The 13,141-nt window shown below is 47.5% G+C and overlaps 1 protein-coding gene across 1 annotated transcript in view; it reads left to right on the forward strand.

Annotated features, from left to right (window-relative positions):
* The first annotated feature begins 8,319 nt into the window (after positions 1-8,319).
* LOC143360641 (RNA-binding protein fusilli-like) overlaps positions 8,320-13,141 on the forward strand; it is a 55,150-nt gene continuing 50,328 nt past the window's right edge. Inside the window, exon 1 of the mRNA XM_076799679.1 lies at positions 8,320-9,111. Coding sequence (XP_076655794.1) covers positions 8,968-9,111 — 144 coding nt within the window. The 5' untranslated portion in view covers positions 8,320-8,967. The remainder of the gene's footprint in view (positions 9,112-13,141) is intronic.

Genomic DNA, 13,141 nt, shown 5'->3' on the forward strand with positions numbered 1-13,141 from the left:
AAACAGTTACTGCTGAGTTGTATTCTCAGCAATTACAACGGCTGTATTCAGAACTAATGAAAAAGAGGGCATGTTTAGTCCACAGAAAAGGTGTAATACTGCAAATTGACAATGCTCAGCCCCATACAGCGAAACTCACTCAGGAAAAAATCAAAAAATTGCAATGGGAAGTTTTACCGCACCCCCCGTACTCACCGGATATTGCTCCCTCTGATCTTTTCAGATCTCTGGAGCATTCTTTAAGAAATAAAACATTCTGTAGAAGATGTAAGGAGGCACCTTGAGTTATATTTTGCTTCACGAACCCTGGAAAGAACACTGAAAATTTGCAGTAAAGATGGCAAACGGTCATTGATCAAATAAATTATGAAATAAAAACTTGAATTTACTACAAAGTTTGTTTTAGATTTCAAAATAACTGATTACTTATAGGTCCCCCTAATACGTGATGTACATAGCGTAAGATCAGGATATTTTTCTGTGGATTCTGCCAGGTGTTCCGTCCTTTGACGCAGCGCTGCAACGGGCGAAGGATAGAGGTTGGTTGCATTGCGTCGGGAAGAAAGTAGAAACCTCGCCGATCGGGATTTTCGTCGAGTCCGTTTCCGGTTCTCCTCGAACTGGATGCGTTCGTTGACAACGTCTGCGTCGCGTGTTGTCGCGTCGCTCGTCACCCGTCGCCCGTCGTCGGTCACGAGAAGAAAAACGTGCGACGAGAATGCGGATGGCGAGAGAGGAACGGGAAAGCAACGGACAGATATCCCAGAGAGATGCTAAGTCCGGAATATAATGGTCGCGCGATCGGCCGGGCGAAAGAAAGGCGGACGTGGTAAAGTAACGCGAGGTAAAGTAAGGTAAGGTAACTGGTGGCTGTAATCGAAGGTACACGGCGGAGATGGTGCAAGCGGGATGGAAGGAAATATAAAGAGGGGACTGACTACATGGAGTCAACGTTCCGAGCGGGTCAGCGACCAGCCTGCTGTCTTCTCTCTCGTCTTCCTTCTCCCGTGTTTCTTCCTCTATCTGCTCTTCCTTCGACGTCGGCTTCCTTCTTTTTTTCCGCATGAACGAAACCGAAGTTTCGCACTTGTTCCATCGATGGAAAACCACCGCCGCTGGAAATTCGGTATACGGTCGCGTGAAAACGATCGCGCGCTGTAAATCGGTACACGCACCTTTAGCTACTTATTCAGTCGGAGTCTCGCGAGTCGTCACGTCCTAAACGAATTCTCATCGTACAAACGGTGATCAAGTGGAAATGTTACGCAACGTATCGATGCGATACGTTTCCGTTCTGATTTCCAGTTTCGTCCAAGTTCGACGATTTCAATATACCCGATGGAAGTCGTTCGCGGAAGAAACAGCGTGATTTGCGACGGTTTGAAAGTTACGTAGCACACGGCTACGCGCACGAAAGGCACAAGGCACCGCGAGCATAATCCTCGTTCGAGAGAAAGTTCTGCGCAACGGTGAATCCGCTCCCCTTCCTTCTATCGTGAAAGAGCATCCGAAACGGATCGTTCATCGCGAACTCGAGCGGCGTTATAACGTCGAAATATTTCCAGACGATTCAGGAGAATCTAACGTTCCCCTCTCGAAACCGTGATTTCGTTTCCTTCCAGTTTCCTTGTTCCTAGGCGTTCGTACGTATTTAGTATTCACAGAGATACGCATTGTGACAAATAAATTTGTTCTATTATAATGTTCCAACGATCAGTTGTCACTAGGGAAAAAGAAGCGATTAGCCCGCTTCGACGATGCGGATACGTACGTGCCTGTAATAGATATTATAATTGCATGCTTACGATCGCCAGTGGGTCAAGTTATGCAGCAACGTGACGTAAATGTATCCACGATTACGTTTATGCACACGATATCTCTCCTCTGTTCAAATAGTTTTTTTTGCATGCTGAATCGATTCAGTTCTAGAATGATCATCCTATGCCTTATTGTTCGCCGTGCTAGATCGTGATTCGCGACGGCTTCGGGGTTCCTTGAGAACCAGATGTCCGACAGGTGTTTCTACCTCGAGGAACTTCTCCCTTTTCTGCCCCTTCCCCCTTTGGCCCTTTGGCCCGTTCCGTCCTCTCGTCCTCGCCCTCGCCCTCGCACTAGAGAAAACGTCCGCGTTCCCTTCCCGAAAAATAAAACGTTCGTCGATCGCGGGCGTCTCTGACTCGAGAAACCATTGTCCAGAAGGGCACTGCCGCCGGAAGTCTTGAGCAACTAGTAGATGGATAGAGAGATAGCTGGAAAGACTCGTGAAAGTACCAAGGATCTCTATTAACTGTTCGCGTCGAACTCGAACGCATTTATTTACGAAAACAATTAGGCATTCCGTTTGAACGGGATTTGGAAAACGGATTTTCATTTTGTAAGTGGCGCCATCAATTTTCTCGCGGTCCTCCCGAAAGGGACCTCCGATTTACAGGCCCCTTTGAGAGGGCAGTCGAGTGGCAAAGGGTTAATTGTCCGTCTTCGTAGAACGTTCGTGTGTTTCGTGGACGATGTTCGCAGGCGACCTTGCATCGTCAGCCAAATCGGCTGTTTGGTATTCCGAGCGTTGATTATGCACGATGGTCTTTCCGGCGAACCCAGAAAACGCACACGTTCTCTCTACCCATTTCGAAACGTTACGGCCGTCCCGTGTAGCGGTCTTCCTTCTTTCGTCGTTTCTCGTAGCCGTAGACAAACACCAAACCGAGTGTACTCTCTTCTTCACCTCCTCCTCCTCCTCCTCCTCTTGTGTTCAATATTACTACGGTTTAAGACTTCGTAGATTCGCGATAAGGTAGAGCGACCATGTTACCGACGAAAATAGGCGAAAAATAGTTTTACGTGCCTCAACTTTTCGTCCTTATATGAGAATATTCTTCGCTGGGAAAGGGCTCATTCGAAAGAGGAAGGTTCAATCTAGCCCGCGCTGGTCGTCAGCTGACGAGATTATGCAGATATTTGGTAATATAAGCGATAGAAGTTGGCCAAACATTGACGATGCGCATGCTATGGAATCCAAGCAATTTTTGTGGCATTGGATGAGTTTTCTGGATGAAATCGAGAGTAGCGCGCGCTAGAAAATATCTCCAGCTACAAATTGAGCTACACGTTGTTTTGATTCTCTGCGAAATAAAGCGAAAAACTTGAAGCACGTTTCTGGCGTCAGAATTTATAATATCGATAATACCGAGCAAAAAATGTGACAAGTTTAGTCACAGACTTAGGACCCGTCGCATCAAGACCAAGACGGATCTCAAGTCTATGTTTGAAGCAGAGTTGTGCTAATTCAGTTACGTTGTAATTCAATTGCAATCGTAACTGAATTACATAATTCAAATCTTTCAATTAATTCAATTACTAATTATTTTAATGAGATGTGTAATTGAAAGACAATATAATTAAAATACAGCTCTCCAAATTATGTATAGCCCAAAACTTTGAAGAATTTCCTCATCCTTGTTCGTAATACGTCAAAGTGATTCTATAATTGGTTAGGAGTGAGCTAAAAGTGTTCCTTTTTTCAGTTTTTTGTTATTAGATAATGTATTTCATTTTACTCACATATAATATTAATGTTTGTTTAATGAGTCTCATTAGATGATCGTCGTTATTCTTTCCTTTAACATATATTGTAACCTAGGTAAAGTAGAGACATGTTTCCTTTTTCTGCTTTTTATATTTATGTTTGAAATTTAAAATAATTGTAACGGTGAAGTTATTTCTGTTCAGATATTATAAAATAAATAATAAATTCCTTCTGTTTGTAACCTTCACATGGATTTTTCAACCTCTTCTTACCTATTACTTTATTATTCTTGAATTTTAAATTTTAATTTAATTACATCGTAATTCGTAATTCATGTAGTTTAATTGCAAAGTATTTTGTAATTGTACTCCAATTGCAATGACGAATTACATTGTAATATAATTGAATGAAGATCTGAATTATAAATTACATTATGATTTAATTACAATGTAATTCAATTACTTTGTAATTATAATTCCTGGAGTAATTCAGTTGTAATTCTGCACAACTCTGGTCCGAAGGCTGTTAATGGAAATTGTACAGCAGTTACCGACCTGCTGACTCTGAAAAAGTCACGTGACTATCCCGGGCCCTTAACATCCACTTTTTTGTTTCGCGCTCATCGCTTTACCTTCACCTTATCTCGCGTGTCTTTCCCGTCGAATGGCAACCATTACTTGTTATTAACTTGGCCAGATCGGTTGCGCGATAACAGTCGTTGGAACGTTTGACGGTGCTGTACGTTTCGCGACTCGAACCGCCATGTTGGTTCTACCTGAAAATCGAGGAGCGTTTTCAGCTGAATATTTTCGCGGATTCCGGGTCCCGGGCAGGTAAATTATTCCTCGTTTCTGCGAGTATTAAAAAAGGGAACGAGGATCTGTATAAAAAAAGTCAGGCATTATGCATGCGTGCACGCGCGCGCGCACGCGGTACTCGAGACTCGTGTCTGCTTTGCGGCAACGCGACTCTCGCTCCTACAGAATCAATATGACACGGAAGGTTCAGAGTCCGACATCGTAAACCGGCTTTCCTTACGCCTTACACCGTCGACGATGCAGACTTTGCTCTCGCGACGAAGACTTTGGTCCCGGCCGTTCTCTCGATCGGCTACACCTGTTCCAGGATGAGAGATTCGCGGCTTTCACGCGGCCCGGAATCGTGCGGAATCGTACGGTTCTCGCTGTCGAGGCTTTCGGACGCGGGCCCTGCCCTTTTCGAATTCCTTTTCCCAACGTTCCTGCAGGCATTGCTCGGTTCGTCGAGAACGCTTTCAGAATGGCCCTCGGTCACCTAATTTCGCAATAGGCGCGCTTGTGCTCGCCCGTTCTCCCGTTTATCTGCCCGCGAAACGAGAGGCGAACGCGATCGTGCATCTCTCTATTTTGATCGAGCCGTAACCGGAAACTTTGGAGCAAAATAATATCCGAGCGGCAACGAGCCCACGCGTGGTCCTCTAGAAGGAATGTGAAAGTAAGAGTAGCGTTCCCCGCGCGTCGATAATCTCGATTACACGTTTTTCTGGAAGCGTGCGCGTTCTTAACGAACCGAGTACACCGCGTTTAACGAAATATAGGTACATCGTTTCCATAGAATAAGCGAAGCAGGCCTCGGAGCTAAACGTTCTCGTACGAGTAGACGATATTCGGATCGCGAAAGTCGACGTCAACGTTCCCGGGGTACGGGCAATTATAACGCGGAATGGCCAGCTTACAAAAACGGTAAACACCTATTTCATAATCGAGTGGTTGACACGATCGCGTTGGAAGGACAAATAATTTAGCGCACGCGCGCGCTCAAACATTTTTGCGTATACGCGTGTGTACGGGTATGTGTTTTCGCGATAGTCGGAAGGCGAAATCAGCATCCTTAAGATGCCCATTCTCGAGGTTGGTCCATCGTAGACCAGCAGATGATACACTTGTCCTCCTCGGGCAATCGTTACGCGGCGTCGAGGCCGACCAATCACGGTTGGCAGGCAACAGGTGACCGACCAATCCGGTCCCCCTGTCGCGACACCGTCGCGCGTCGCGTCGCGTCGTCGGCTCTTGCGTACCGCTAAGCATTTCGCTTCACGGATATTCCAACGAAATCCCGACGCGACGGTCGCTTTCCCACTTGGTTGCCCGTTTTCAGCTTCTCTCTGTCCCGCTCGAGGGTTCTCTCCTCGTTCTTTCCCCCCACTTTCACGACGATCGTGGCAACCTGTTGCCTGTTGCTCGTCGGCTTTCCTTCGCTCTCCTTCCTAAGCCGCCTGGAAACCATGAAACGCGCGCTACCTAACCCAGGCCCGGCCGGCCATCGGCATACGTACAATATACATACACACACACTGTATATACTTTCTGTTACATACTTCGAAATCACCCAAAAACCCATCGTTTCGCACGCTTCCGCGCTCGGAGCTCTGAAAATCGGTGTTCGTCAAATTTCCGCGTTCTTCTTAGAACTATCGCTTTTAGAAGCGATTCAGAAGACTGTCGCTTTTACCTGGTGCTCGTCGAGGAGCCGCCATCCTCGAATCGCTGGATCCCGTGATCCGAGGGCAACAACTCCCGGAGCTTCCGATCCTCGGCTCTCCTCGAACGAGTCGTTTTGCCCCGCGGTGAATGCAACCGCGCGCGCGAGCAGCCTGCGGCCAGATGAAAAACAAACTGGAGGATCGATCGAACGGGTACTTCTGAAAGCTAAAGCGGCTCAATTAAATCGCTTCGGTCGGCTGGGAAATTGTAAAACGCGATCGGGAGCGGTTTCCTGTCGATCGTGCTGGTCCGCGCGCAGCTCGAGCGCAGGAAGCATTTTCCAAAAGCTGATCGGTTGGCAAGAGGGTGGGGAAGGGGAGCAGAGAGAGAGAGAGAGAGAGAGAGAGAGAGAGAGAAAAGTAACGTAACAGCGAAACAAGACATGCTCGTGCACGCACGCTATCAAGGCCGTGATCGCGTTATGGAGGGAGCACCGAAACGGGGGCACAGGCGACGGTAAGAACAACCTGTGATCTCTTACAACTTGTTAGAGAGCCTCTTTGTGTTCGAAGGGAGCGCGCGAGGTGGTCGCCATTTTCCTTCGGCCTTTCCTTCGGCCGCAAGCGAGCGCGCCTAACCGTGGCCGGCCCCTTGTACAGGCTGCTTCTGCGACGATCGATCGACATCGACGATCGACAGGCGACAGAAAATGGCGTTCGCAATGTAAATGGATTGATCGAAAATGTTCTTTCTCGCGGGCGCAAACGTGATCGCCCCGTTCGATTCTCCGAACCGGAAGTGCTCCGCGAGCAGCCATCCGCTCTTCGGATCGTGTCCCATTTCGGATCGAAAGGGGCCGTTCGGCGACGAAGAGACGTTGCCGTGGCTAGCGATCGAGTTATCAGCGTTATCGTAACAGGTGGACATCAGAGATTGCGCGAACCACAAACAGACTCGTTCGCGTCGCCTTAGAAATGGCGCGGCGGTCGCGCACTCGTAATCTATGCGACGATTCTTGCCAATATGAAATACGGTGTACCGTTCTTATCGTTGCACGATATCTAGCCATCGATGTTTACATTCGTGCAATCGTATCGAGCGGTTGTTTGCGCACGGTTGACAGTTTGTTCTAACGTCGTCGTCGTCGTCGTCGACGACGCGATCTTTCCGTCGTGGAGCGCAGCGTCGTGGAGCGATTGGTAGCTCGGAGCGGCTGCTCGCTGCGGACCGAGTCAGAGAGAAAAAGTCAACAACGTAAAAACACGCGTTCCACGATCGTCCGACCGTAATGGATCACTCGACTGATCGGCAATAGGAGAGTTCGGTGCGTCCCCTAATCGCATAATTCAGATAAGGGAGGCTGCGCCGTGATAAGACATGCTGCCAAAATCCAACCGTTCCCGGGATTACCCGACGGCGACGTTCCGTTCGTTCAATGGCTGCTTCGGCCGAGAATTTCCCAGACAAAAGCACGCACCTGATTTCTAACGGTTCCCGGGACGTTCCATGCGAAACGGATCGGGTCATTGGAACAGGCATCGTTTCGGGGGAGGGGTCTCGTTCGAAAGAGCGCTCGACGCGACGCGTCCTCTGTCGCTCGAAACACGTTTCCTCCTCGGGATTTCGACGATCTACGGGCGGTACGATATCGAGATGCACGAAGGGTCCGCCATGAACAGGTAAAACGTGGCGCTCCGAGTGGAAAATAATGGTCGGGTAGCGGGGTGAGCGTACCGCAAGCAAGGAAGCAAGCAACCAAGGCGAGTGGAATGTCTGCGCACCTGGCCAGTGCGTCGCCGCTCCGCTCCGCTCTGCTCCGCTCTGCCCCGGCTCCGGCTACGAGTCCGTCTTACCTTTCCCTTCGGCTCCGTCGACCTGGCTCTGCGCGTTACGTTTTCACCGAAATTGACAACGAGGAGGACGACATTCGCGTTCCCGTCTATCGGTGTCAAATCCGGTGGATCGCAGAGAAGTTTCTCGAATTTAAAACCGTGCCCGTACCCGTACCCGTGTCCCCGTGCCGTTATCGTCGGAGTTTCCGCGTTTTTTTCTCCCGTCGACTCTGTCTTTATCCTGATCGAGCTCGTTCCTAATCTAACGCGGTCGTTCTCTGTCGCACCGACGCCTGACGCGACGGGCCAGAAGCTCGAGTTCACCGTGGCCAGAGAGAGAGAGGGAGAGAGAGAGAGAGGGAGATAGACAGGTAGAGTGGGGGGTAAGAGCGACACCTTGGTAGAGAGGGGTCGCTCTAACCAACGAGGGGCCGGGTTCGATGCGCAGTTGCCAGGTGAGGCAACAACGACGACGACGACGACGACGAGGACGGACGACGACGTGTGCGCGCAACGGTCGGCCGGTTGTTGGGGCCAGTGTTGCACGAAACCGAAGCGACTCGCGACGGCGCGCCGTCTACAGAAGACAGTCCGATCCGCGCAGAAACGATTCGCCTCGCGGGTGCTGGTGCTGGTGCTGGCCGTTCGCGGACTAGTCGTGCGACACCTGCGTAAACGTGGCGTGCATAGACCGTGCTTCTTGTTGGACGCGCGCGCTCCCAATACCGGTATCATCGGTATCGTCGGTATCGTCGATAACACATCGGAATCGGTACGCCGGCCCATAACCTCCAAAACAGGGAACCACGCTATCAGAACCTGACGGAGGCAGGATACCGCAGCGCAGGTAACCGACATGCCGCGCACCACCTCCGACAGGATCAGGCGAGTCAGTGAATGTTAAAGAGTGCGAGCACACGGTGGAACACACACGTATCCAGGACACGGTTGCACGTTCGTCCCCCGTGCCCGTTCCCCGATCCCCCGTTCCCCGTTCGTATCGCGTGAAAAGTGTTTGGAAAATCTTTGTCTCCGGTAGGCGTTGAAATATACGTTCAGGTTCTCTGGTGTCGCGTTGCTGCGCCGTACAGTGGGGAATATTCAGTGTTGACACGGAGGAACGACGGAAACCGAAACTCGGCCGGTGAAGATGCAGACCACGGGCGCGAGGGGGCCGACCCACCTGGTCGCCCTTTACGTGGCCACCGCCGGTCTTCAGGGTAACGCTCTCGGCTCCGACGAGGAGGAGATTACGCTGTTGGTTTACGTGCTCGTCGATGTCCTGCAGAACAAGGTAAGTCCTGTCGAATCTCGCTCGCGAAAATGCACCTTGTTCGATTGCTCGCGAGTGCCGACCGAATCGCCGTTATCCGTCCACCAATAACGAGCAGGTGAACGGTTTACAGTTCGTTTAAACATTCACCGATATGCGCTTGTTGCTCTCTCGTTTGTCGAGCGAAAATCGAGAAAACTGTCGAGAAGCGTAACCTCGTCGAGTCGATCGAATCCCACCATGTATACAAGGGATACAAGACGTCTCTAGAGCCTTGGAAAACGGACCGGAACGATGCTCGAGTAATTGGAAATTAGGTTCTTCCGTAATTTCCTGTCCGGCGTCGTAGTAGAAACCAGGAACGCGAAATCGCGCGGTTTTTTGAAATCATTGTTACGCGACCTGTACAATGTATATACATATACGCTTAGCGTAAACGTAGATAAACATGTACCTATTTACGGAGAAACGCTGGACAAAATAGGCTTGTTAAATTCACAGTTTGTCTACGTCCCCGATACCAATACACGTACTCGCGTCGATGCGCGATCGGGGCAACGTCCACGCGAAATGATTCACACACACACACACACAAACACCACAGACAGTGTGGGAAAGAAGTCTTGATTCACGCTGGTGAATCGAGCTTTCTATCGACGACACATTGTTTTACCGCAACACCGTGTTCGAAATTATTTATCCGGATTATTCCAACGGAACGAAATTTTATGTTGCAGTTCGATAGAAATAGGGTAAGGGGTAATAGGTTTATTTTTGAAGCATACTGGATATTAAAAAAGAGAATTTACAATTTTTGACATGAAAACCAGTTAACCCGTTGCACTCGAATGGCGACTCTTTTCAACATTACCTCATATGCACAAAATGAAGAAAATTATATAGAATGGACATATTCTAAAGCGGAAAAAAAATCTTCTGTATCAATAGCTTCGAGTGCAGAGGGTTAATATGTTATATATCTCTTTTTAAATATTCATTATGCTTTAAAAATGAGTATGAATAATATAGGCACACTGATTGATACCCCCACAGTAATTGGGTCCTAAGAGACCCAATAGGGTAAGTCCTATTCTTTCGTAGGGAACAACCTTGTGTATTTATCACAGCTATGTCATTTGATCCGCGAGACTGTTGATTTTGGGTGATTGTGCTCGTAAATGAATTCCGTAAAGTTTATTTCCGGTGTAATCGAGTCGAGCGGCGCAGCGCTCGAGTCACGGTTGATGGCTCTCGTCGAGGATCGTTCGACCACCGTTCGGTGCTATTCACCGGGAACATACGCCTATTGTTGCCATTGCGTTTGTTATGTTTCTGGGCGTCGAACGATCCAAACGATCGACGACGTTTCATTCAACGGAGTGCGAGAACGCGTAGCGCTGTCAATCCGAGGCCGCGTCCCGCTGCCACGGGTGCTACTGCCACAGTGCCCACTGCCTCTGCGTTTCCCCGGCTGCCATTGTTTCTCGAATTGTCCGGTGGGGGCGGAGCATCGCGCCCTCGAAAGGTCGTCCATTACCTCCAGCTTTGTCATCGAGATTATCCGGCGCCATGGACGCCGTCTCTCGTTGATTCACGACGATGGGATTCCGTGCTTCCTGCTCTCCAATGCGTCCCGTAATCCTCGTTAACGATAACAATGTCTTACTTTTCCCTTTTGACGACACCTGTAATACGATATATCCGATTTCTACTAATTCGCAACTCACATCGCTCGGACGCTGTGCGCTCTACCGGGCTGCAAGGTGCTTTCGGGAAAATAGGCTTTCTCGACTTGCTGATATTACCGTACGGCGAACATTTATGCAAAGTAAAAATTTATTCTACCTGTGTAGCAACAAGCTGGAGTGAAATAGACATTTATTTTCTTTCTTAACCCATTTGCATCATTAGCGTATATATATGCTTGATTTTCCTGGTCACTATCACCGGAGCCGTATGCATATGCTCAACTTCGTCGGTCACTATATTTCCTTATGATGCAAATGGGTTAATATGTGTAACCCTTTGCACTCGAGTGGTGACTCTGATGCGCCACTAAAAATTATTGTGGCATTATTTCAAAGAAATTACAGAAAATATTAGAAAATATTAGTGACATTGCAAAATTTGTATTTAATAGATTACTAAATGTTTAAATGTTATATGTGGAAATCGGATCAGTTTCCTATGAATAAAATGAAAATATTCTAAGACGGAAGAAAAATTTAGTTTTAGAATTAAAATAGCGCCGAGTGCAAAGGGTTAATAGGTTGTACGGTATTTTTAAATTCTGCTAATGTTTTTATTGTTTTCAAACACACCCACCGATTTTTCTCACGAATGCATAAAAATCCGCTGTCTAGATATTCGCTTTTCTTTGAATCACTGTAACCGTGTGCCATTTTTTCGTAGCATCCGTTTAAGAGCGATCAGTTTTGCATTTTAAATAATTTTTTTTTCTGTTTGTTGGACACTGAGTCGATATTTGACGAACAAAAGCAACTTTGTCTACGGCTACATTGTTGGAATCGTCCAGTTAGTTCTCGTGAGCGCAGTCGACGAAGAATACGAACACGAATGGCGGTGTTCGTGTTAGACCCGCAACCGGTCATTAGCAGAAAGTATAATCTACCAGGAATTATAACCTACCCAGCAATATCCTCCAAGGACTTTGCCGTGTCTTCGGAGAAGGTTCTCAGCCTTGAAGACAATCTTATCAGGGGCCAGTGTATCTACATATGGTGTACAAACTAATAGCGGCGACCACAGTCGCGCTGAAAACCATTTCTACAGTAGAAGGACGTCGGCGTTCACCCGGAAGTCTCGGGTCGGTAAAATTCCAACGAGCAGAGAGAATTCGATTTTTCTAGCCCTCACTGGCGCAGAAAACCTTGCGCTATCATTTCTCTTTTCCTTCTACAGAGTGTCCCAAAAATGTTGTACTTCCTTGAAAGGGGAGATTCCTGAAATTATTTGAAGCAACTTTTTCCTTTGCGAAAATGTTCTGCGCAGTTTCGTTAACGAGTTATTAACGAATAACACGGGCCAATCGGAGCGCGGCTATAGCAGATGGATGCCGGCTTGACGACAGGTCCTGCTGAGCGTGGCGTTGGCATTGGCCGAGCCGGAGTCCGTCCGCTGTAACCGCGCTCTGATTGGTCCGTGTTTTTCGTTAATAACTCCTGAACTAAGTGGCGGAGAATATTTTCACAAAGGAAAAAGTTACTTCAAGTGACCCCGGGAATTATCTTCTTCAAGGAAGTACAATATTTTTTGGAACACCCTGTATACTAGACTCATATTTGGACTTTAAAATCCCAACTGTCTCGTACTGTAAAATTAAAGAGACGACCATAGCATGTCTTGTTTTCTAATGTCAGATAGATACTACACAAATTAACACGAACATAGTGACAGTTCAGTGATTAACTGTTTCTGGGAGAATCTATTTTGTATACAGGGTGTCTCACCCGATTTTGACATCTTGATTTCTTCGGTGCTGTTCGTCCTACCGAAAAATGTTTCAGATAAGAATTGAATGGTGCCAAGTGGGGCATAATTTGGTGTTATTAGTTTATTCGTGGGTGAACGCGTTAAGGTCATATGAAGGTCAACTTCATTTTTTAAAATGGAATTATATACTTTTTAATGCATCAATCGATTCAGTTGGACATTCTTTATAAAAAAAGTGCTAACCTACCTATATTGAAGAATTAGTAGTTTAGGAGATATTTCGATTTAAATAATTCCACGAGAAGATTACTGTCGCACTAAGACATAACTTCAACATAACGACCATTTGTATCAAGGCATTTTTGAAGTCGATGGAGTAAAGATTGTCCTACACTTTTTAATGTATCGGTTGATATTTTGCAACATTCAGCAACAATTCTTTGCTTCGTATCAGCCACTGTAGTCGGAGCTTCAGCATAAACTTTATTTTTCAAATGGCCCCACAAAAAAATCGAGGGCCGTAAAATCGGATGATCGTAGTGAAAAATGAATCGGACCTCCTCTCCCAATCCAACGATTTGGAAATACTCGATTTAAT

This window comes from Halictus rubicundus, chromosome 13, assembly GCF_050948215.1.
Source record: "Halictus rubicundus isolate RS-2024b chromosome 13, iyHalRubi1_principal, whole genome shotgun sequence".
In the NCBI taxonomy this organism is placed as follows: Eukaryota; Metazoa; Arthropoda; class Insecta; order Hymenoptera; family Halictidae; genus Halictus; species Halictus rubicundus.